We start from the raw sequence: 26,956 nt of genomic DNA, 5'->3' as shown, positions 1-26,956 counted from the left end.
GGTATATAATGGAAGTTCATAAAACCTTAGAAAAATGCTTGACAGTAGTACGCAGTCCTCAGACCTTGTCAGTAAAACAATGTCGATTGATATAAGATAGTATTAGGTTTTTGATTCAGTCAGGGAAAACAGAGAACAGAGAACAGTTTGCTGAAGTCATAGATGTGTTAGGCAGTATGGCCACCAAATGGATTGTAAAAGTAGAGATGTTGGAAAACAAACTGGCCCAATTAAAGGACACACCGGACTGAGTAAACCAGAGAGACAGTGAAAAAGAGGTGATCTTGCTAGCTTCTGAAATTGCAATGAGAACCAAACAGAAACTCGTTAACAAACTTCTGACAGATGCTGTAATTCATCCTAAATTGGTGTCTTTAAAATCACTTATACTTATGGTACAAGGTCTGGACATTGTGGGTCTAAAAGTTTCTGAGCAAGACAAAAAAAACAGTAAAAAACACATTGGATTGAACTGAATTCTGAGTTTGAGCTAGACAAAAAAGGGATTGTGGCTAAAATTGCAGCTCTCAAGTCAGAAAGAAACATAGTTGTACATCTAAGTTTTCGTTTGGATCATGTGCTAAAGAAACTTGACGAATTGAGTATGGGCATTGATAAAGACACCAGAGCATGGTGTAAGGAGTTAACAGATATTCTCACTTCCATGTAGTGTACTGGACCTGGACCAACTGTGGACATTTTTCATGTATGTACAATGATAGTGTTTATTTGCTCAACATTTCAAAGTTTTTATTCATCATTTTTAAACTGGTTGTGGGGTGTGTGGTAGTTTCCAGTAGAACAACTGGGGGGTGGGGGTGGTCTGGAGGTGCCTTGGCTACCAGAAGATGTCAACCTAGCTGGCTGAACAGGTTTGTTGACAAACTAGTTGGGTGGTGCTGTGTGCCTGATGTTTAATGTCGTATGGTTGACCACAGAGGAGGGTGGAAGTGATATAAGTGCTACCGAAATCATTAACAGTTAATTGCATTCTTAGAATACTGATCCATGGCCAGGGGAGGAGGGTAGGTCATGACACATGAACACGTAGTGAATATTGTGCAAGTACTAAAAATATTTCACGTGAGCTGAATAGTCTCTGTACAAAAAGTAGAGGTGTGTTGGGGTGTGATGCTTATTTCAGTTTGCTGTTTACAATGGTGTGAGTCACGATTATAAAAATGCTGCTGTTATGGAGTAATTAGACTTACAGTGATGGCGATGTGTGATGGTCACGACTTTCATGTTAACAGTAGCAGTAATCATCAATGATTACAGTACAACCATTGTAGTGTGATTTATTACTTACAACAGATAGTATGATCATGTTTAATAAAATTATTTTTGTTAGCACTTCGTAGTGCACGTGGTCTTGTCCTACCCCGTGTACCCCACTCTGTGGTCTTGTGCATGTGGTCCACATGGTCCTGTACGTGGTCTTGTCCTATCCTTGTTGTGGCAGAAACACGAAGTCGAGACCTCGAGAGTGAATACACGAACAATGACGAAGATATTGACTATGATGTGATGACCAGAATAACTGTTTTGGTGAAGGGTGACACCATCCATGAAACTTGGGGCAATCCTTCTGTGGATTACTAGTTCTGCTCCAGGAGGAGTTACCTGCAAACACTTGAGTGCCTGAATGGTGCACAGCCACCCTGCTTGGGTGTGCATGTGCGTGTGTGTGTAGTGCATGTGCATTCATGTGTGCATACATGCATGTGTGTGGAGTGGTGTTGTTTTGTATGCTGTATAGGTAAGCATTGTGTATTAATGGTTAGAACCTCTTTCACCTTCTCTGGTTAGCTATATGTTTTATCCAGGCAATATCAAGGAGTAGCCATTATTACTAAAACAGGAAACCCGGATCAAACAGTTTGATCAAATATTTACTTGATTTCAGCTAATTAAAAAAAAAAGCTTGATTTATAGATACTTCAACCAAAAAGCAAAATCACTTTAAAAAGTGCTTTTTGATTGCTTACGGAAGCTAGAATTAAACTCTTGATTACTTGATTGCACCTTGATCCTGGGATCAAGCATTGCCACTAAACTCTATGGAAGTGACTCCCCACATATGCACTTGGTGTTCGTTTCTGTGTCTCAATTTTCCCAACCTCCTTGAGTTAGCCAAGAAACTCTCCCGGCATTTATTAGAACTATAACCTAGTTTTACCACTCCAGAGACCCAGGCATGTATTCTGTACTGTAGTTTGGGATGAAGTACCCATCATGTATTTTTGAGCCCAGGTGTGTAATTGAGCTTCGCTTTAATATGGATATATATGGTACTTTACTTCACCACTACAAAAGTGATGAGGGAATATACAAGTGTTACTTTTTGTCATTCCTACTACTCCATATGAACAGTCATCTTAGCCTCAACTTTTCTTGAGGGAAACTATAACTTACTATAGTACAAATGTTTAAAATCTAACAATGTATAAAACTGATCTATTACATGTAGCAGCTGTCAACATACAATAAACTAAATTTTAGCTTCATATACACACAAAAATTAGATGTAGTTCTACTTTAATGTGGGTAGTTTACAGTGCTAAACAAGAAATAATACGGTAGTTAAACACTGGTATTCAACTTTGTATTTTAACATACATACATACATACATACATACATACACACATACACACATACATACATACACAGACAGACACATTCAATACACATAAAGATATCACCTACCCCTAAACTGTTTCTGATGTGTACCAGTGAGAATGTCTGATGTTATCACTGCTCCATCGTAGTCACATGAGGCTTAATGTAACTGTTAGCTACAGTGGATAATAACAATGATAAATACAAGGAGGTTACCTGCAATATATACATCACCACACAAAATCAGATATATACATATCATTATTTATCATACAATGAATAGGTTGTATGCGTAAGGTACTTGTATTATTTTTTTTTGTGAAATCTGTGAATTGAAGTTTAAATAGCAAAAATATCTGTTACATAGGAGACTATTTTCAAGTAAACAGAAAACTTTCTGCATTTAAAATTTTTGTCGTGTACACACAACCTGCTATACACATAAGGCATTCACAAAACTACACAAATGTGCTCACTTACAGTTGGCTAACTTTGAGACATGGTCTTTCTATGCAGGTGGTCACTAAAAGCAGTGGTCACTGTAGTTAAATCATCCTTATTTTTATGTGACGCATAAGTTATCATATTAAAAGTATTCAATATCATAATTTTTGTTTTTTTATTTTGTTGTTTCACGCAAAGCAACATACGTAGTGACTAGTAGAAGGTTTGATAGTACAAGGTTATGTGAAACATGACCTCTAGATCCTTGCAACAAGAGGCAAACAGCTTTATCATTCTTGCAGTGCCTGATCTCCTTTCTTTGCTACAAATCCATTCCATTTCTGAGTTGCACATTCTAAGCCTTAATCTTATAGTCAATAATATATTAACTAAGTGTCATTTTGCATTCTTCACAGATCTGTGGGTTATCACTCTGCTCTTCAAGTGCTTGTTACCATATTTGGTGTGTCTCTTACATCATCATCACATGGTGTGTTTCTATTATGTCATATCCATTTCATTGTTGTCATGGTTACTGTTTGTTACCATGGTTTTAGTTTGCTTTTGGGTTTCTTACAGACAAGTAAAAATACTTCCAATTTTTGTAAGTGATTAGCTAAAGCATTTACATATTTTGGAAACTTTCAATGTATGGTGACTGCTCATATCTGCATCTTCTGACTACATCGGTTATCTGTGTGTCCCATTGACAATGGTGGCATGGCTTGTGATGGCGTTATCTGGTCCCCAGGATCTGTCTGTTGTTTGACAGGATGAGCAGGTAAGGTTTGTATCAAGTTATATACTATCCTAGAACTTGCTGAATCGGTTGATGGTGACACACTCTGTTGTGGCTGTTGTTGAGTAGTCCATACATCAGTTGATGATTCTCCATTACTTGAAGCTCCGCTGTCCTCTCTTTACCATATATGCCTTCTCTTTGGAGTAGATTTTCTTTCTACTCAACTGTCTTCCAGACATCGCTTTAACTTTAAAAGTTTCTGCAAAGTAAAAAAAAAATATATATATATATATATATTAACTACTGTACCTGCAATTGAATACTTTACTAATTACACTCCAAAGAAAAATCTCAAAAGCACAGCAAAGTGTGCATGACTCAAGGTGTTCTAGAAGAAGCACCATTATCACAACTAGGAGCTACAGACTATTGTTGAACACCTGGCTGGGTAGCACTACTACTTGAAGTACTTTCTAAGCACTGAGGGCAAAGATATTTGCTTTGCATATTATAAAGCTTTAAAAATGTCAAGTTATCAAAATTAAGACAGGCATCTAAAATATGGAACAATTTCCAGTCAGGCAGTAGTATCTACAGTCCGACGTCACAAGTTGTACAGTGACATTTTGAGTGGCAATGCAAAAAGTGCGCTACTTATGGTCCCTTACACAAGATTGTGTTCTAGCATATTCTGCAACTTGTTTTATAAAACAAAAACTAAGCATTCTATGGCAACATGAGATGGAAGGTAGCATCTTTAAGGCCAGATTCACAAATGCAAAAACATAAACTGTACAATTCAAACTGATGTTCCTTAGAATTGTCTAGTATTACATCATCATATTATTACATCATCATATGTCAATCTTGCATCATTCTGCCAACTATTGTAGACAGGATACAGGCGATTAATAACAGACACAATCAAGTCTTGACAAGTTTAATTATGTTGACAGGCTGCATGTGCAGCCATACATGCGTTAATGTTTGATGACATCATACTTTGTATGGCTTTATTTTTTCCAGGGCACTTGTTTACCAAAAAAGTTGTATATATACAAGCTCCAACAAACCCACTACACATTTAGCACGTTTTTAAGCCAAATCTTCAAGATACTCTTGTTTATTTTTTTTGCCATAGTTGTGATGTAACAATGCAACATAAAAATGTGAGTGTGTTTAAGTTGTAATACCTACAGTCCATTAGGGAAAGCCATGTATGTAGGAGTACCACAAAGAATGTTAGTGGCATTAGTGAAGCATGCTAACTACATTTTGGTTACCAAACAGTTGCATGGCTTGACACCAGCTGTTATAAGACAAAAAATTACCTGTTGCAATTTTATGTAACCGTCAAAATTTTTATCGTATTACGTCACTAACTGACACAAAAAATTTAATATCCAGTTTAATCTGAAATAATTCGGTAAACGTGATCGCACCCCGGCATTAGTGAAACTGGCAGTGAAAGAAGAAAATGGAAGGTGAAAACGCTGCTTTAACAAAGAAATAGGCAGTAATCTATTAGTATTGTCTGATGGCTTAGAAGCATGGTCAATGAATTTGTTGGAGCAATTACAAGGTGATTAAATCGTTGTGCTGTGTAGGCTCTCAAACAGCAACTTACTGTTAGTGGCCGTGCTTTGTTGTATATAAAAGGTCACGAAGCCTCATAAGCGCCTCCTTATATGCAGAGAAATTGATGAAACGCCTCATACACTTAACAATGAATGGAGCTACGAATACAATCACACAGCTTGTCATGTTTCTGTCATGCATCACACACTTAACTCACTTGTTATTCATTGGCCAATACATGAAGTAACGTGTGTATATGGTAATGGACGTATCAAATTTGTTGTGGAAATATTCGTCCATTATGGCGTGTTTACAGCAATGATAATTAGCCTTGTTTTCAGCCGCCCACGTGTTTAACCAGTTGAAGGTTGTATGGCGCTATTTGCTATGCCCCGGAAGTGCACACTAATTAAAAGTACACAAGTGTACAATCATCTAATATTATTGTTCTCCAGTTTAGTTAGCTACACAACCACCCACTACTGCATATAGCAGCTGGCATTGTATAAGGTTATCCAAAATTGTGTGTAGCCAGTACAACTCTTACACTGTATGCCGCCTGATGCTAACTGTTAAGGCCTCAAGGGTTAGTACCAATTCAAAGGATAATATTTAGTATTGTATGGCTCTACCACTAGTGCTGCCATTGTGCTACTCTGCTTCAAAAAACAACAACTCAAGTCTAACAAACTGCAGTTCCTTGATACAATGCTGGGTCCTTGTGCCAGATTTCCTTACATTAAAGTATTTAAAACAATTTCAAATGCACTCCATGGCTACCAAATTTTATATACCAGTCGTGTTACTATTGTATTATTCTGCATTATAAAAACAACACTCTGGTATACCTAGACATAACGTTTGATCCTTGTGCTGGGTCTCTGTACATCAAAGTGCTAAGCTCTTTGAACAAAGTCTTTTCTCACTTCTCCAGTCCTTCATCATTTGCCTCTGGGTATAAAAAACATATGCAACACTTTTAAAAAACATCCATTCATGTATCTTGTATGATACCATGATGTGTGTGTATACGTGCAGTTGTGTGTATGTATAGTTAGTTCATGTGGTGTGTAGTAAGTCATTGGTTCACCACATGACTGTGTGTCGTTGGAAAGGTCCTTTAGAGTAGATGATCGGAGCAGTGAAATGATGTACCATTGTTACATACAGGACAAACTAGTGTAGGAGAAAATTGTGCTAGGATTAGACTTGTCTGTGACTAATGGTGGTATTGAGTCTCTGCCCAGATGATTTGCCAGGACCAAAGTTGGGCTCCAGTTAACCCTTCTTCTTTAACCGGTGAATCCTAGGCTTACCAGGGACTTAAAATACAATTTTGATGGGGATGAAACCAATAATGTACAAATGTCCTACCCTCAAAAAATATTTGCATCTAAAAACAACAATTCTACACTCCTGTATTCACCTGAATACAATGCTTGGTCCTTGTGCTGGGTCTCTGTACATCAAAGTGCCGAGCTATTTGAACAAAGTCTTTTCCCACTTCTCCAGTCCTTCATCATTTGCCTCTGGGTCTAAAAAGCATAATTTTATGTAACACTTCATAAAAACAGGCTTTCTGCCAACTCAATTGAATGTGTCACTTCAAGTGACGTACACATACAATTATACGGTACTCGTTATATGTGCTTCTCTACTGCTGAAATTGCCATTAATTGGGGGTGTGGCAACTATAGCATCTTAGCCACACCCCCAAATCTTTGTGCAAACACACATTAGCTACCCTACATGGTAACTGTTTCCATGTTTTTACTTACCAGCATCTGGCTTGGATGTAATTGTCTGTTAGCTCACCAGTAGGGTTGGGCGATATACTGGTATGACTAACTAGGCGATATTACAGCTGGCAATAATCAATATCGCCTTGCTTTTGAAAAAACCGCCATACCGGTATCATGGCGGGAATACAGCTGCAACTACACACACCTGTTAACAACGCCATATTGTACTTGTCAATCAGTATTACAGCCTCCTTGTACTAGCAAACAAGCCTAACCCATGCACTACTACACAAAGCGAGCACTAATTATTAGAATACACTCGAGCGTGGTGAGGCATGTGTACCAAGGCATGTGTACCGGATAGAGCACTACTGTGATTGTGGGATAAAAGTTCTGGCTTCACATTAGTAAGTCTTAGTAAATTATCTGCTAGCTATATACATAGAAAGCAGCTATGTCTCCTTCCAAAATTTATATGCACTCCATGCTCTGTAAGTTAGGCTGGTTTTTCCAAACTCCTTGCAGTTGTGGTAGCTGGTAAACAAACTTCACCCATGCAAATATACTGTGTAAACAGTTTTGAGTGTACTTGCTATAGTTCATTTCAATACCGTGATATTTGCAATAATCGTGATAATAAGCTCCACAATAACTGTGGGAGGAAATTTTCAATATCACCCAACCCTACTCACCAGTGTGACTGTATTCACAACAGCCACCTACAATAGAACTACTCTTAACACATCATGTACACTAACAGTTAGTGGTTGCTTTAATATATTGTACAAAACTATTTATAGTTGATATGCCATTCTCTGTGTGTATTATTGCTTCTCTGTAATCAACCGTACTTTACAGTAGTCTTGCAATAGAAAAATAGTGGCTATAGTGCAGTAGCAACGTATTTTAAAAAAACCTGAAAATAGCTACGTGAAATTGGTTTACAATCTACACTGTGTTAAGGAAATCAGTCATTACTCATTTAAACCTCTTGTATTACTTATATTTTAAGCATACTATATAGTGTTGGAACAAATGTGCAATTTACCCAATTGAAGGTTCTATAAACAAACAAATGTCCAAAATGTTTGTTTCTAATTTTCAATATGTTGTGCAGAAACTACTGCCTATACCAAACAAGTTTACAAAGTAGAAAAAAAATTCATGATTAACAGAATCTGTTTATATATGTAGTAACCATAGTTACGAACATTTGTTGCGGAAAAAATATTTTGTCTTTATTTCAAATTTATCTTTGTCCTACCACTAGTACTAGGGTGGTAGATGGGAACATCTTGTTGAAGTGAAAGCAAACAATTGTAAGCAAACAATTGTAAACCACAAACAATATTTTCTTAGCTGTTTCATATTTTTCTATTTGCATTGTTCAGCAAATCCTTTAGTCAAGGTGTTTCAATTTTGCAGTGCACATATGCCACACTCATTACAGGGTCTTCCCTAAAGAGCGGTAGAGTGCTGCTACACCACTCCACAATACCTTTCATGTGGTAAAAGGAATGCATACAATTAACAAAATCAGTTTGATGTTGGTAGCAAATTAACACTTTACTGCTCTACTTTATTTTTCTGGAGAAACTCCTACATTATGTGTTTTAGTTAGATTAGTTGTTGTTCAGTTTTTGATATTGCAGAAAAAAATATAAAAATGTTAAAAGTAAAGAGACAGCGATTTAATGGGCAAGTTCCTGTGCATCAATGCTGGTAAAATCCTAACAGTCAGGATTTCAGTATTGATGTGTGGCTAGACTGGTCCACCTTGCAATTTAAATCTTGTTAACATTTTGCAGAAAAACTTAATCAAAGAGTAAAAGGGAAAACAATTACTTACCTTTTCCAAAGCAACTATTCAAACTGCTTCAAACTACTTTTGTCTTGTTTATTTGTACAGTTCTTCCAATGGCTGGTTGTGTGTTCTTCATCCAGCCAGCCATTAAAACGAAATAAATACCAAAATAAAAAAACTCTTCTCTGAAACAAAATAAACTACAATACACATCTAAACACTTTAGTTGTTAATCATAGATTTAAGCCCTGCTGCTGGCAGCGGGGGCAGCGGGGGCAGCAGTTAGTAGTGAAGAATCACAATCAACAACTACTCTTCAACGTTTCCACTGGTTTATTAAGTAGCCAAGCATGCTTTTCTGGCATGCATATTTGGCTGATGTAACTTACTGTAATATTACGGCAGCTTTAACCTTACACACTTGATGTACATGGACAACATCCAGTTGTATCTAATGCTTCCTACAGTTTGCATTTGTAGCAGCTGACAGCAAGGAGCCCTTCTGGATGTCACTTGGTTTAGAGGAGAAACAGTCTATGATGGGAGCAGGGTAAGACTGCGTTGACTGATTCTGTGGCTTCTCTCAATGATGAGATTGGTGGCTGGATAACGGCCGGTCCTACTGCTACTCAGGGTTCCCTGAGAAAGGCAGTATTTAACATGATGAATGTAACAAAACAGGGTTGGCTTCACAAAAGGAGCCATCGAGTCACTAATCTGCTGTTTAAGAATAGGCTCAGTTCACTAGTTTAGCTTGATAACCACTAGTCGCCTAGTTGAAAATTGGCATTACAAAAGCATTTTGTGTTACATGAAATGACTACCGATACTACTGACCACTCCAGTGATACAGATGCTCGGGATTCAGTTCCCTTGTAAATTCATGAAAACTAAAATCTTCAGAGAATTAACTTAGTACAATCAGATATTACCCTACACATAGAGCATATCAGTGGAGGAGTAACAGTGGCTTGTGTTTGTTTGGTATCATACTGTGTGTTATGCAAGAGTAACACAGAATAGTGTCCGGACCTGAGCACAGCCTCAAGGGTAGCTAAGTACCCCTCCTAACTATGTTGTAGTCATTGGCTGGTACTAGTACAGTCACATTACTGCATTCATCAATCATGAGCTAGGAGGTGATGGTGTAAGTAAGACCCAATGGAGTTGCCAAAAACTTCTATTTTATTCAGCATTTTTAAAAAGATATACTTCTAAACTTAATGCTTGTATCTATATAAATAGTACAAGAAACATTGATCACACGCACATACTGTAAATGGGAAAAAAGTTTAGCGAAAAAAAGTTTCCACTCCGCTACCTCTACTGTATGCCACCACATAATTCCTACAGCTCAATTTTCTCTAGTTCTTGCCAAATATAGTATTGTGGCTTTGTTAATGTCACAGTAAAACTAATTATATGTACACTGTCAAGCTCTAGATACAAGCAATCTGGTGTGTCAACTGAAGTAGACCTTGTCATGACTAAAAGGTGTGTCTGTCTGCTCACTGATTTCTGAGCAGTTAGTCTGTAGGTCTGCGTAGGTGTCTTTTCTGTAGGTAGTATATTTTTCTGTTTGACAAAAAGATGCTCTTTTAGCCACTCCATTAGAGATGTGTGGGTGGAAGGGAGTGCCATTAGGGCCGGTTAATAAATATACCAACTGGTGGAAGGCCACAATGTGTTCTGTAACTTGTGAAAAACATGGCTATTAACCCAATAAAACTAACAGCTTCAATCCTCTGGTTGTGTCAAGTGACCATTATGTATACAACTGTATTATGTACTTGTAGAGAATTACGTGCAGGTCATGTACTGTAATATGATTAGTTTTATCCATGTTGAGTGATTCGTTGTACCTTTGAAGTTAGCAGCTAAAGAAATGCTGTACGCTTTTAGTACAGATGTAGAAAGCTGTTTAAGCTTACTGCTGTGTTCATTTATGGTATTGTGTTACTGTTCTGTGTGCGTGTGTGGGTGTGTGTGTGTTTGTTGCTATTCCCCCAGGCTTCAAATTTCAATGCCACAAGCCATATCAATGTCAGCGGACCTCAGAAGAACTTTGCTGATATTCTGGAAATGATGTCATGGATTGGAGACACTGTCCAAAACAAGTTATCCAACAATTTTTGGATAAATGACCTATGCAGAATTAGGGGAGGGATGAAGATTGATTCTCGGACAAGTGGAAGTGTGTGGTGTGTACATTGTTGCAGGTTAGAAGACTTAAGTCTTCAGGGCTCATCCAACCCATACAAACCACAGCTTGAACAGAAACATGTACACAAGAACTGGTAAGACACATACACTTACTGCATTGTGTCAAATCTGCAAGCAAAGATTTGTGAACTATATACATAAGTTGGATATTTTTTTGCTATAAAAATAAATCAGTGCATTTAATTTAATGATAGATAAATAGTTGGTACACGCATGTGTGTGTGTGTGTGTGCGTATGTGTTCAGTCTACACAGCAGTAAAATGGGGACTTGGTATCAACTGAGGGAGCAAATACCCAAATGTACATGTCTTACACAGTGGATTTGGCATCATTGTGGAGTACTGAGTTCTGCAACCTAGACATAGCATGGTCCTCCTACAAGATACTAGTCCTGTCCTGGGAGGACGTGGTTGCTAGTACAACAGTCTTTGTGTATGTAATATGTGCATGTGTGACATAGTGTAACAGATATTGTGGTGTATCCTCAGGTCTAAGATGCAACGAACAAGTACTCCAAAACTGGTCACTCACTCTGACATCACCAGATCATTGTACACTGGTAAGTACGTTCATTCTTTATGTACCTGTTAACTTATCAGGATTCCTTCTGCTACAGATTCAGCACTGACAAAAGCATACAAACAAGATGGAGGACATGTTGAGTAAAACAATGCACACAATGGTGACAGGCCTGGACAAGACACTCGAGTGATGCTATGCTTCAACATCTACCATGCACATATTTTTATTTCAATTCTATTTGTGAATATATTTCATTAAGTGGATCATGTCAGAAATAACTATAATACAATTATGAAAAAATCAGTTGCAGATTGGAATGATCTTGATTAGAATCAGAAGTTGTTTATCATACATTACGCTGAAGTGTTCTTAACGGAACAAGCAGAGTGACTGATGTTCTTGTAACTTGCTCATATCCTCAGTATAAAACCCACACCCCTTTGTGTGGTATCGACACCACATAACCAAGTGCTCTTCATCTGGAAACCTACAACATAGCAGAAAATTTTTGACGGGTTGTAGAAGCACTTACAGTACACCAGTCAACAGCCCATCAAATGGCTACAGTCCTCATACACAAAAGAAACAAAGGTTGCATAAAATCCTACCACATACATACGTAGCTAGGCCATAAGATTGAAGCCCCTTGTTTTAACAAGCAAAGAAGCATTAATTTAAACAAGGATAAGCTATACTACTACAAAGCAATACAAAACACACCAAAGCCTATCCCATTGTTACTGCAACACACAGACCAGTTTACCTAGACAGCAGCATCACCATCTTAATAAATGCACTGCATGAAAACATTAGAGGTAAAAAAAGTAGTGCCTGAAGGGAGATATTTCTAAAGTGTTATAAGAGTCTAGGAATAGCTAGAAGATGTTAGTTAGCTGCTGTGTTGAAGGAAACAGCTACTTAAAATCTTGTGGGCTACATCTATAGTGGTGAGCTAACTGCAAAAGTCTGCAATGAATTTTATAAACTGGTGTAATTGCTAGCAAAATAGGTGAACCATTAGTGAAACCACGCGAGTGACAAGTCAGCACTTTCGTGTGGAGGCCTATCTGGTCTAGCTGTGAATACTGAAGAATTTCAAAAGGTATCCCATTAACTGTACAAGCATTAGCTGGGTATGTTATTTCACCTTCGCACAGGTAACTAATAAATGAGACAGGAAACAACATTCCCACGGAGTGTACAGCATAACTTTCTCAAGACATCGTATGTAGGTTTATAAAAACACAACATTGGACTGTATAAACATTGTAAATTTGTAGGGCTAAACATGGACACTTCAGCCGTCACTGGGTAAGCAATAGTATGTGATAAAAGAGCTCCTAGCTCATGTGATCTATAAAAACATTTCTAGGTCGACGGTTTATACTAGACAATTTCCAAATAAGGCTGCAAAACATGCAGTTTAGTAGACGCTTTGTCGGCAGGTTTACACCGTTGACACGCGATCAAATTACAGATCAGCTGATTTGCGGTTATCACTATGATAACCAAAATCACACAACATATTATCAGACAGCCATCATCGGCTGGTTGTCTAGCACACCAACCCTGTGTAGTGTCTGGATCATGTGATCCTGGAGGCGTGGACACAGTGAAAATTAACACTGCAATAATTTCTTTGCTAAAACAAAGAATCTAGATCATACAGTAGCAATGAGAAAGTATTGTCGTTGTGGTGCATTGACAGAGACCACTAATTCTTTGTTATTAATACGTGAACCTCTCTAGAGGTCTTTTAGTGATTATATAGATCAGTCTTGCTGATGTGTCCAGGGTGCTCTGATTATCAAAGTGCAATTTGAAAGCTCTAAATGTGTGCAATACAAGAAGCATGGATGCAGCGGGTTCTGGAGCCTCCACAAAATTTGCCACAGTAATTAATCTAGATCATGTGATCAGACAAGACACCATGACAATTTCGTTTTTGCATTTTGGCATAGATCAAGTATCTCCCAATATAAGTGGTGCCATTATAAATAGTGATTTAGAAGTACATAAAATGATGGATTCACAGCAACGTTGAATCCAAAATTCAGATTCGACTCCTCTCCAGTTATAATATTTACGGAGGTACATGTAATAGAATTAAGAGAGGGTGATGACACAGCAAACACTGCTACCAATCTTGTAAGAACTTGTGTTACTCACTGTCATGTAGCTAATCATGTTTGATGTAACTATTTTAGTATTTCAAATAAGCCACTCCCCTCTGTTTTAAGATGATCTCTGTTACTGTTGCAACACCAGAGAGGACCCCTCTAGAGTAAAATGTATCTGGCAGAACAATGTTAATGCATCTGCTCCAGAACAGAATGATGATTTAATTGCTAAAAGATTTACACTAGAAAAATGAAAAACTTTAGTGGTAAAATTTGTTATTACAATCAACTAGCTGTGTTACCTCTAAAATCATGTGCCCAGTTGATACTACCTCTTGAATGAATAACACACAGCTAACTTTGTTTTGTAATTATATAAGCAAATTACTATTAAAATTAATATATTTCATAATTCACAAATTACTTTGTAATTGATCACTAAGACAACCAATCCACAAATTATGTAATCTCAACTGTCTATATATAGTATTTTCATATGCAAATTCTCAGTCTCAAGACTAATCTCAATTGACATGCCCCCTTTCAACAACTCAAAAGGATTTCATTCCTGGTAGCTTACCTGCTACATTGTTCTTTTTCAGTCATTAAGCACCTGCTACAGCAAATAGACAAGCCCTCATTGAACAGTATCACATGGTTTGAGGGCTTGAAACCATAGTAGTAGGAGTACATGAGCATCACAAAACTTATTATGCCAATTTTCACCATTCAACAGTTACAATGTCAAAATTCTGAACTCCAGCTATACAACATGCAATATGTCAGCTCATTGCATTGGTCCCTCATGGGACAGCAAGTAATGTCCACAGGTCTATTTACCACCATTGTCAACTAGTACACAAAGATGAATAGTGTAGTATGACATTGAACAGTCACCACACAGAGTTTCCAAAATATATAAATGCTTTACTGGGTTGTCAATCTGACCTGCTCTGCTCAGTCTGTCAGTTGAGATCTCAGTTCTTGTCTGAACAGTCTGCAATAAGCGTTCGTTGGTGGTTGTCTCTTGCGATTTTGCATTCATCATTAGTCATGTTTTCGTGTTCCTTCCTGTGTTATTAAAATGATGTTAATAAAACGAGTGATGGCTGTACCTCGGGCTGTATTACAGTCGAGGGTAAATCTACCTCAAGTTGTCCCTTGTAAACAAGAGTTTCAGACTCACAGTGATAATCGCCAACGAATTAAACATTTGGAGGAGAAAGTTGCAGGACTTAAAAAGGAAGATGGTTCTTCTTAACAATCTTCGCAAGACTGAAAAGAAGTTACACCAGCGTGAAAAGTTTGATATCTTGGCAAGTCAAGGATTACTGACTGACCTGTCAAGGATGTGCATATTGAAAAACTTCATCAAAAGGAAATGACCAGCTCAATGCGACCTTAACCTGCGATCGTCTAGCCAATAATTCCAGAAACATCGGAAAGACTGAAGGTAGACTGCTATGAGCTGCAAGTACTGTGTTTAATGTCACCACTGGGAAGCTTGTGAGAGAATCCAACAAGAAGCCTTCCAAATTATATGAATTTGTTTATAGGCGCTTGTCAGGAGATATACACAAGCACGCTAATATCATGGTACAGTCACTACTCCAGGTAATTTTGACGAAGATTGGCAGGTAAAACAAGTAAGGGTACCAACTGTTTGTCACTGTCAAACAGTTGGTACCCTTAATCTTCACAGAGATGGCAAAACAAGTAAGGGTACCAACTGTTTGTCACTGTCAAAGAAAACACTGCAACACAAAGATTAAAAGTATTTTTGCTTGTCTGGAAGAAACCCAAAAGCAAACTAAAACCATGGTAACAAACAATAACCATAACAACATTGAAATGACATAATATAAACACTCCATGTGATGATAATGCAAGACACACCAAATATGGTAACAAGCACTTGAAGGGCAGAGTGACAACCCACATCTGTGGATATGCAAAATGACATTTAGTTAACAGTACTGACTAGAAGATTAATAATTATCCTTACCAATAAGGAGTTAATTTTGAACATGAAATAATGCGTAAGTGCGTATTGTAGACAGAGCGTCAAGTTTCTGTTGCTGTACAACGGGATACTCTTATACATGAAATGAAACCCAATTTCATGCAATATAATAACATAAACAGTTTTACATAACACCAAGAGTAAATAATGGAAGAGAGAGTATCCAACTGCCATATACTGCATCAAAAATGAGCACGTCAAGTAGAGAAGCCATCCCGTAGTGCTATCAAAGTAAGTGTTGAATGAAGTAATAAACACCTTCTAGCTTAGACTGTTTGACTTCAAATCATGCCTGGGCACTACAAACAGACTGACCTAGCAGGTGTTTATTACTTCATTCAACACTGTCTTTGAAAGCACTACAGGATGGCTTCTCTACTTGACGTGCTCATTTTTGATGCAGTATATGGCAGTTGGATACTCTCTCTTCCATTATTTACTCTTGATAACACTAAAGGAGCACTTTTGATACAAAGCAATGAGCGGCAGATGTCGTCTTCACCAGAACTTGAAGTCATTTTTTTATGATATGAGTATCCATTGTAATATCACGTGATCTATTGTATACCACTGGATTATTTAGTGCATGAGGATTCTAATGGTGCTTAGTACTTTAAGGCCATAGCACCAAGAATGGTGAAGACATTTCTTGTTTAATGAAGCAGTGCACAGTCATGGCGGACATTTGATGAAGAAGGCTGTTTTCTGAGTGGTGTGATGAAAGGTGCTTTAACCAACTGCATCAATGCTTGGTGCCATTTTATTGTAGCGTTCATGGTGAGTAATGTATAGTGGCTGTGCTATTGTTAATACTTGCGAAGTTATTATAGTTAGAATGTGCAACTCAGAAATGGAATGAATTTGCAGCAAGAAGAGAGATCAGACACTACAAGAAAGATGAAACTACTTGCCTCTTGCTGCAAGGATCTAGAGGTCATGTTTCACATAACCTTGTACTATCAAACCTTCTACTAGTCACCATGTAGCCTTGCATGAAACAGTCAAGATGCAAATTTTTTTTTTAATTAAAAAAAAAAAAAAAGAGATTTCGTTTGTGATAATGGAATAAAGACTACAAGCGGATCACAAATTTATTATTCATGCTAAAAATAAAACAGTCTCGAAGTGTAAGAAGCTAAACCACTACATGTAGAGAGTGGAGCATTAGCAAACTTCTTTGCAATAATCACCACCATATTAGGTAGTAAAAAACAATATATTAGTCAATACTAAATTTTCTTAGTCAATCCAATTAACAAGAGACAAAAATAAAAATAAATCATAAACATCATCAAAGACTACAACAACCTACCACAACCTTTGATAATTTAGTCTCATAAATTTATTTCTATTTCTATCCCATTAAAGTCCTACATCAAAGTAAAAAGTAGTAGGCATGTCATAACACGTTATCAACACCTAAATTTAGCAATCATCACATTGTTTATGAAGTCAAGTGCTTCAGGCATGGGGCAGAAGCACTCTAGGATATCTGTTATCTACACCCCAGCTTCACCTTAGCCTCCAGTTGATCCTACACTTGTGGCAGAGTTTAACTATAACTAATCTTGGAGTTATAGCACTAGACAGTTGGGACAGGCATAAACTCGATTTGTACAGCAACAATACAGCAACAATACAGCAAATAAATTACAGGAGCTTACTTAATTGATCATAACTCATGAATGAAACAAGGTACAAAGATGGGATTTGACTCAGTCAGTTCACCATGAACTGGCACAGTGATCAAGGTATAGTGTTTTCCCTGTGCATCTTCGTGTGGACAAAGGAGAAGGCCATTTCAACAATTAAATTACAATGGTAAACATCATTTCTACTGCATCGTACATAAGCGCCCATAACCCATGTACCACACGCTGTACAAACACGAAACAAAGATTTTCTTACAAACAGGAGTATCTGGTTTTATTGATTTGAGCTTTGTTTCAGTACATAACGAAGTGATTGAAACGTGTGTATGCATAGAATTTTGTGAAAATGGCCCATTTTCGGTTTTTGCTTAGCGAGTCACATATGAGAATGAGTACATTCAGCAAAGACACTGCTACAAGTAACACCTCAGGTTTCTCTTAGAAGGCTTGACCTATCAACAGTTCTTTGCCATCAGTAGAATAAGGCTAGAGGTGTACAGTGATCAAGTGACCTTGTAGCAGTGTGTCTGTACAGGCCATACTGGCAGTTAGACACTCTCTCCCATACAAATATTAGCTTTTGGTCATATCAATAATAGTGCTGTTTACTGGGGATTGAAGTGTATTGTTCTAGTAGTGCAAAAACATGTGGTGTGTGTAGTGGTGTGTGTAGTGGTGTGTGTAGTGGTGTGTGTAGTGGTGTGTGTAGTGGTGTGTGTAGTGGTTTGGTGTACATGTTGTTGACAACTTAAATTATTGGGTAGCTGCATGTAGTGAAATGTTGTGTTGTTATTTGTTATTATACAAGTACCAAAAGGTGGGTAGGTAAAAACAGTGAACCCAGGACCCACCAGTATCCAAATCTTCTTGGAATTTTATACACTACACATAATTCTATATTTGTACTAGGTACCTCTGCAAGTGGTCTTGCATGGCCAGTCCACTTTTCCCTGTCACGGTGTCTCACATGATGTTTTAAACCAATAAGCGCCTCTGAAAAAAGTGTTTGAAGCTGACTGCATTTATAGGCCATCACCTGCTGCACAATATGTGTACTAGTCTATTATGCCGCCTATAGCTAGCTACGTACGAAAGTTTAGAAACATTGTACAAACAAATATTCAGGGGAAGATTACTAGCTAAGCAGGTTTCAGCCCAGCAGGTTGACAACCAGACTTCCATCATACATCGTGGTGCATTTGCACAATGTTTCTAGCTAGGCAACATGATGAACTAGTATGCTCATTGTGCAGCAGGCGAGTGGCCCATAAGTGCAGTCAGATCAGACACTTTTTCAGAGGCACTTATAATTTCTAATTGGTTTAAGCATTGTGTGAGACACCGTGACGGGGAAAAAGTGGATTGGCCATGTAAGACTACTAGAGGTACCTAGTACAAGTATAGAATATAGTGAAGTGTATAAAAATTCCAAGAAGAGCTGAACACTCACAGGTCCCCTGTTTTTACCTACTGCCATGGTGTAATAAATAGATGTGTAAACTATAAACTACTACACTTCACACACATGCATGCACACATGCACACACACACACACTCTCACATACACACACTTCACACAAAACACTTACCTTTTTCCTCCCTTTCATCAATTCAGTCAAGCCAACACATGCCTCGTATGTATCTGTAATGACACACATACAGATGCGGTAGTCTATTATACATAAACACACTATTTATATCATACCACATTACTGATGTTAGTGAGACTATAATTCTACTGTGCAGAGTAATTTTGCTAAAACCATTACGTGGTACTAGTAATGCTTTGGAAAGATAAGTTTACTTGCTCAAGTTGTGATGACAATAACTAAGGGCACAGATGGGAAATTTAAAACCATTGCTAATTCTCTTGCAGTCCCAAGAGTCATTTCATCATCAATATGATAGCCAGCTATCAAAATTAATATCTATGTAATCAGGTTGATTCGCTTTCCTATAATTTTTCATCCTCAGCTTTCTTCAATAAAATATTTGCAAATTGAATCAATACACACAAAAAATACTACATTGCAACATTAAATGTTGCAGAATTTACACAGAATGACAGCCATTGATTTTGCGATTTGGATCGATTTTATAAAATGATGGACTGTGCTTGTCTCATACTATATCATACTTCCAATGTTACATGGTTGTAATAATTTCCGGCCAGCTGACAAAGTGATTGTTGTTTGTTTATTAAAAAAACAAGACAAGGAATCTATATACTGTACGGAGGGAAACTTTGGAGGGGGGGAAATTTGGCGAATCAAGCAAAATATCACTGTTGGCGAAATAAAATTTGGCGAATTGTTAGCAAAGCGCACGCCGTATTGAATTAATTAGATCACTAATCGCTGTGCCTGAAGCGAGAACTAGAGTGTCACGCCTCTCAGCGATTCGCCGCCTGGAGTCAGCTACCAACTAAAAGGTAATACTGTATAGACAGTAGATCTACACCATCTGGAATAGCGAATATCGTACTTAACATGGTAGGACTCGCTATACTTGTCATTCCCGTTCGAGGTGAAGTTTGAGGATACCACGTGTACAGTAACTAGCTACCTAGTGAGGTAGTCGAGGCAGGCTTGGCTCTAGCGTAATGCCTGGCCCACCATCCCTTGGTTGAGTAGAAAATTGATTAGTTCGAGGCTTGGTTTGCTATTTTCTTCGCCACCAAAATATTTGGATGGGGAAAATTTGGCGAATTCATGGTCAATCGCCAAATTCTAACAGCGCCAAACTTTCCCTCCATATGGTATACCATCTGACTTCTACAGAAATATGCTGATAAGACATTTTTACCCTCAAGCAATATGCTTGGAGCAGGTAAAGTATACAAGTCACGTGGAATAGCAACCTGTTGTACTACCTCTTGACATGTCAATGCATACCAAGAGGTGCATGGTAGCTGAATCATGATATTACACGCTAGAATACAACTGGAATGACTGATTATTGTTGTGACTAGCACTGTGCATTGTTCATGTTGAATTCTAAACAACAGCTGGCTACTCCAATTTGACTGTATTAGCTATTTCAGAACATGTGTTAAAGTCAGATTTTGGATGATGCAAGCAGCTGGTAAGCAATACTGTGGTGGTTGTCTCTGTACTGTGTGCAAATGATCTCAATCAACTAAACAGCTAGTAAAGGTAATAAAAAAGTATTCACTGGTGTCCATAAAGAAAAAGTAATCGATGACCTTATCCTGGTGAAATTGCTGAAGAGAATTATGTAGACAGACAGCCAGTCATGTACCTTCTATCAAACGCTTGCAATAGACTACTATTGGCTCTTGTTGTGGATATTATAAGATGTCTTTGACCCCTCCTCTGTATCTACAACATACTAAATGTAGGAAGACAACAAACATCATACTTCCCTCTACTGACCAACTTTCATTATAGCCTAACTCCATGTATGTAACTACACAGTATACTGGTCTGCCAGGAACCTCAGTACAAAAAGGTGGCTGCAGGAGCTCATTTTCTGACTCATGAACACCTGTCTTCAGTGATACCACACTCTTGAAATTCATCGCTAGGGATACCTTCACACATCCTGTGTTAGACAGTAGGATGGTGTTGTGGTTTCATTACAGCCACATATCACTTTTGCAACTATGCTGATAATCACTCTCACTGGTGCCTGGCATGTATAATCCCACCTCAACACAGCTGCAACAAACAGTTGGCTAGCTAGTTTGTTTGTAATAACATGGGAAGTTGCCACGCTAGGAGGTACTTGACATGCAGTCAGAAGTGATTGATACAGCAAAAGGTTAAAAAAAGCAGTTTTAGTATATAGGGTTAAAGTGCTAATTGTCAAAAAAAAGCACCATTCTCGCTCATTATTTAGCTAACTGCTCAACCTCAAATAGACGTACACCCAACTAGCCTGCCATTACATAGTTTCTCCCATCAGTACCTCAGGCTCACCTACTACCTCTACAGATAACGGTACAGCAAAAAAAGCTTATGTGATTGTGCAATAAAATCAGCACAGATTAGATGTTCAGAGAGACTAGATGCCATTCAAAGGCCAAGGATGAAGGTACAGAGGTTGATTCACATGTCACATGAGTTACAGTAGACATTGGTTCATTACACCAGAATTTGATAAGTTATATACAGTGGAGTGAACATACAATCAAATCACAAACACATACACTATGTCTATACAGCTAACCAGTAGCTGTGTCCACAAGGAGTAATAAAGAATTCTTTTAAGATGTTGCAACATACTGGGCTGCAATTAATGAGACAAATATGATATAACATTGTAAAGTAACCATATATGGAAACATGTCTCGCTGTATAAAGCCAATGTCAATATTGGGATGAAACCTCATGTAGGCATATATCACCACCAAATATTGTTTAAGTACTAATAATTAGGGGAATGGGATAATATATATATCCCCCAAAAATTGGTGGTTAGAAATGCAAGCTAGGAGTAGGACAGTGGTTATTATTTTGACAGTTTCTTAGGCCAGTGCTCTCAAGGTAGCACATGCACTTACCTATAGGTTATATGGCACTTACATGCTCTCTGGTGATGTAAGATATTAACGCTGATTTGAACAAGGCTTTCAAGAAATACATAGCAGTTACAGTGTCTACATTAAGGCCACATAAAACGTTATCAGTTCTCATCCCCAGGTCTGGGGCATTGTTATTTTTCTTACTGCATCAAGGATTGTTATTGTACTATTGGTGACCGAATGCCATTCAGAGCATCCTAAGGCTGGTAACTAGCCATAGTTTACAGAAAATTGCATTCTAAATCACGTGACTGATCTAATTCAGCTATCGTGGTAAATATAAATCCACTCGCTCACATCATTACTTTGACTGGATGAGAAACTACATAATAAGTTTACGCAGCAATACATCAATGATATTTGCTCTGGCTATTATTTCTCAGATGACACTAGCCAGTCATCTGAGAAATAATAGCCAGAGCAAATATTTCCCAGATTATACACCACCTCTTCACTAGCTAACAAGTCATTGCATGCAAATTTATTTTCAGCTGTTTTGTTAATTAACCATTTGCAGTAATTGGTATCATGAGTTCTTCTGCGGATATAGCCCACTTCAAGCTATAGCTACGTATTTAGGCCTACTAATTATCAATTTATCAAATAGCTACGTGCTGGAGGGACGCTATTGAAGGGCGTTCTTCTAAACTGATTTTCCTGATTCTCGTGGAATGCCACATAAACTACTCTTTTCTCGCTGTTATGAATGTGCTTCGCGTTACACTAATCTGTGCTCGTGATAAATTCGTCAGTCTACATAGCTACAGCTACGCCGATATTGCATGCCCATGCCAAGCATGCCAGTTCCAGACAATAATGTAACCCATTAATTCTTACCTTACAGCACGTATGTACCCGGAGAGCTCTCGGGATAGCTCATTGGCTTGAAAACGATTTAGTTGTTCACTAAAAAACTTCTCAGCTTTTAATTTCCACGCCAACGCTTTGTAATTTTAATTCTTGTACACTTACTTCTGTTTATATGATTAGTGACACGGTACTAGTATACGGATAAGACCATGCACGTACGCATGCACATCGTGGAAGTTAAAAATTTGTTTTTAATAGTTTAATTTTCAAAGATTAGTGCAAATGGCACAAAGCAACCTGTGCACCATCAGCTACTAGTCACAATAAACTCCTAAGGTTCCACCTGGTCGAATAGCAGTGTGCTTTATGAGGAAGTTCATTCTATTATCAAGAAATCATATTAACTCAGCATGCATAACAATGTCAGACTGAAATCAACACAGTATTTAGATGGCTACGTACAGCTTTAATATGCACAGCTTGGCACCAATAAATGCTGTACTCCCTATACGGCAAGTCATTAGTGGCGTGTCACTGGAGATGCCCTTCTTGACTTGTACCATTAGACATCATGGCATGTGGTAAATTTACAACACACAACTAACTCGCGTGATAGCACTTACATAAATTTACTAGTTACAATTACTCCCTTCCTCATCTCGAGCACCAAAAAAACCTTGATGGACATTTAATCTACCTCCTCAGCAAGTACTGATCCAACATTGCCACTTGCAATTTTGCTACCATCAACACCCATGGAGTCACTCAACAAGCTAATCTCCACTATTAGGCTGCATACTGCTATGTTTCTTGTAGGTGACATGATTCCTCATCTGGAGCACTTGGTAAAAAGGTAAGGGTAGTTACTGGCACACTGCCATACAGTATCTTGATCAACTGGTAATAGCTGTTCAAGTACATCAGTATTACTAGTCTTATTGGCTCTACTGTCACACACATCGTCCACACTTGCCTGGACTCGCCATTGGGGACCTTCGCAGAACTATGTCACCTTCACCCATACCAATAATAGTCAGCTGGAAACCTCTGGGAACATGAGGTTACTCTCATTTGATATACATTCCTTGACTCTTCTCTTGAAAAGTACAATACGATGTCCGGGTCACTCACCCTGTAAGGTCCATGCCACGGCTGTGATAGCTTTCTTTGTTCACCTGTCTCTTCCACTGGAAACCTCACTAGTACCCATTGACTGGCTTTCTTATCTCAGCATTGCTTTAGAGTGTGATTCAGACTTCTCAGTACACCACCCCATCACATGTGGATGGTATTCAACTTCTACAATAGTTTACATACATCTTGTGACAACAAGTTGGCCTCTCTGCCTGATAAAACCGTTTCTGGTACTCCACAGAATGGGAATGGCATCACTTCTACCAGTAAATGAGCAATACAAGTCACTTTCTCTGATTTGGTACTGCATATACCATTTGGCTATTTGTGTAAGAAGTCTTGTAAAACTATCACACATCTGTTGCCAGCTGCTGTTTTTGTAAATTCTATTATGTAAACTCTCAGGATCTGATACATTCTTTGTACCAGTACTAGTATTGGGAAGAGTGACACGTTTGTCCACCACCTGAAACTATTGCACACTCCGCTTCACACGCACATGAATTGACACCCATGAATTACACAGTGACACATGTTAGTCTATTGACTGCAGTGGGCTAGTTGTCACCCTCAAAATCAGACTCTGACAGTGAACACTAGGTACTATATGAGTACTTCAAGAAAGTCTTTGGTTGGTTGAGCTTGGACATCATTGTGTCCTTTAAAAAGTACTTTGATGGGGGACACCACTTCAAGAAATACCTGTGAGTAATTATCATGAACCACAACAGTGGGTTCATAATTAGCAAAAATCCTAATAGAACACATGTCAAAAAAGTCATCCATTAACTCAAAACAATCCTCGTGGTTCTTTGCAATGAATATAGGTCCATTATAGTGAATATTAAGTAGCAAGAAAACACATTTAGCAAACAAACAAGTATAAAAAATTAGCAATTTTAAGTTACTAATAATCTATCATTAAACTTCCAGTTTTAAGAACCTTACTTCAACATCTAATAAAATTCTAGAAGAAATTCCTTTGATCTGAGGTGTCAAAGTGGCATATATTATAAAAGTTGCTTTATAAAATTTATAGCTACCAGCCAACTACCTTGAATCTTTAAATTGCTACAAAGAGGTGTTGATAATTGATGACAAAATCATTAAAACTTGCCAAAATTGTACTGTACTATAAGTTATAATTTCACCAGATAGCAAACAGTCATGGATTCCCTTCAAACGTGCAGGATAAGTTAAACCCTAAAGATAATGGTTTTTCCTTGCTTTAAATTCTCTTTAGGGTCTCTTCTCTTTCATTAACTCAATTAGAAACAAGCGCCTGAATAAATAATTATCGAGTGTTGCTGTGCATTTAATCTAGTTGGCCTCAGAGATGAAAAAGAAGACATTTTAGTAAGTTAAATGTAAAGAGCTATTTAAAACAGAAGAATGGCTTACTCAGTCAACATCACTTTAAAAAGAGAAATTCTGAAAGGGGGTTTCTGTTGAAACTACCGAAACCCTTCTAGATCCGCCACTGTGTGAGGACGTATTTTTTTTCAGCGCATACCATTTGTACTTTTACAATGTTTGATTTGTGATCCTGTGTAACCCATCTGGTTAGACCCATTTGTCCGGCAACCTGAGGTTACCTGTAAAAGAAGCATAAAAATTCATAAAATAATGTCACCTCTGTTTGATAGTCAGTGGCAACACCAGAATAACACTATCCCTGGACCATGCATATATTAAAATTTAAGCTTAGTACGTACCTATACAATACTCACTATATTCCTGTATGTTGTGGCAACATCAGACCTTAATAGTTTTAAAATACTGAGAAGTGTGTGATGAGTGACATGAGCATTATACAGCTTCAATGACAAGTATATACTCATTAAAAATTTGACTACAGTATACTAAAACTAACTTCTTTCTCTGTTTCTTCAGTGCCCTGTATGGAATATCATAGATACTCTACCCACGGTGGGTAGAGTATCTATGGGAATATCTTGTTTACTGCAGCAACAAAAAAGTAGATCCCACAATCGAATGTATCACAATTTTTAAATTAATGCTAATTTTATTATTGCACACTCCCAAAATACCAATGACAATTACAATGTAATGGATAATTGCATGCCAAGTTTGTGTAACACCACTGATCTGTCACAATACCATCAGACACCAGTAAACAGTTTAGTGTAGCTAGCTACACAGCACTTAGTGCCCCAACCAGTGTTTATTCTAGGGCTGTTAGGGGGGGAACTTCCCCACTCCCTAAATCTCAGACTCGCCCCCTTAAAAATCACTATGCTTTAGTTAAGCTTGTTTTAAATAATTTCTAAGTCAGTTTATTTTCAAAATGGCATGTTTACAGCCAGCAAAATACCCAATTTCAGAAAGCCTGATTTTTTTGTTTTGCTATAACAGTGGTATCATGCAAATTACGTGTGATTCAATATACACAGTACACTACTAATACATAAAACAATTCACATGAGGTGCACATGGTTGTCAGGGTGGATTTAGGGAGGGGGCTAAGCCTTTCCTTTTTAAGTTAGTACCTGGTCAATAAAACTCTAAATCTTCTATGTGCATCAAAAACAAACTTATTTCAGGAACTATACATCACTATTAACACAAATGATGTCTATGTAACTATACCTATTGTTCAACTCTGTTCCAGGAGAGTATAGTTTCTTTTTCCTCAAGAATTCTTCAAGAAAAGTTTCGATTGTGGGTTGCGTCTCCCCATAGTTACAAAAGTTGGTAAATGTGGGTTTTGTTTTTTATTAAATGCTATCCCACTAGGGACCTGTGAGAAGGCTATAAAGCAGGGAGTCTGTTTTATCCAATAGTGTTTTCCACTATGGCTATAAGAGGTGATTCTTAATCAAAGTGTGGTTCATGATTCAAAGTGTTAGTTGGTTTAACTGGTTATTAGTTTGTTTAACTGGTTACAGTCAGTATATAGCTACCAACTCAGCTATTTAGCAAAACTGTAGTCTTGGTAATCAGTTGACAGTCTGGTAAGGCGGATATAGCTATA

At 37.8% G+C, this 26,956-nt stretch overlaps 1 protein-coding gene and 2 long non-coding RNA genes across 7 annotated transcripts; 2 read left to right on the top strand and 1 right to left on the bottom strand.

The window, feature by feature from the left end:
* Nucleotides 1-1,952: 1,952 nt before the first annotated feature.
* LOC136237588 (uncharacterized) lies at nt 1,953-26,653 on the bottom strand. 2 transcript variants are annotated; one of them, XR_010692567.1, is made up of 7 exons: nt 26,572-26,653; nt 19,061-19,113; nt 6,811-6,919; nt 6,233-6,335; nt 3,101-4,065; nt 2,708-2,796; nt 1,953-2,560 (listed from the first exon to the last, which is right to left on the bottom strand). It is a non-coding gene; the product is annotated as an uncharacterized lncRNA (long non-coding RNA). The 2 variants fall into 2 exon arrangements; XR_010692566.1 differs by lacking the exon at nt 26,572-26,653 and adding an exon at nt 22,855-22,991.
* Nucleotides 4,946-11,985, top strand: LOC136237579 (uncharacterized). Of its 3 annotated transcripts, none has more exons than XM_066027790.1 (4): nt 4,946-4,975; nt 10,941-11,227; nt 11,643-11,713; nt 11,771-11,985. In XM_066027790.1, exons 1-4 carry the CDS (start codon nt 4,961-4,963, stop codon nt 11,818-11,820), a joined length of 423 nt encoding a protein of 140 aa, XP_065883862.1. In that variant the 5' UTR covers nt 4,946-4,960; the 3' UTR covers nt 11,821-11,985. The 3 variants fall into 3 exon arrangements, with proteins under 3 accessions (XP_065883862.1, XP_065883863.1, XP_065883864.1); XM_066027791.1 differs by lacking the exons at nt 4,946-4,975; nt 10,941-11,227 and adding exons at nt 5,206-5,388; nt 11,472-11,586; XM_066027792.1 differs by lacking the exon at nt 4,946-4,975 and adding an exon at nt 11,472-11,586 and having other exon boundaries at nt 5,395-11,227.
* On the top strand, nt 12,499-13,328 carry LOC136237590 (uncharacterized). 2 transcript variants are annotated; one of them, XR_010692571.1, is made up of 4 exons: nt 12,499-12,623; nt 12,678-12,778; nt 12,834-12,904; nt 13,122-13,328. It is a non-coding gene; the product is annotated as an uncharacterized lncRNA (long non-coding RNA). The 2 variants fall into 2 exon arrangements; XR_010692570.1 differs by lacking the exon at nt 13,122-13,328 and adding an exon at nt 12,957-12,987.
* Nucleotides 26,654-26,956: the final 303 nt, after the last annotated feature.

The sequence above is a fragment of the Dysidea avara genome, chromosome 11 (assembly GCF_963678975.1).
Source record: "Dysidea avara chromosome 11, odDysAvar1.4, whole genome shotgun sequence".
NCBI lineage: Eukaryota > Metazoa > Porifera > Demospongiae > Dictyoceratida > Dysideidae > Dysidea > Dysidea avara.
This window is presented reverse-complemented; position numbering and strand designations above follow the sequence as displayed.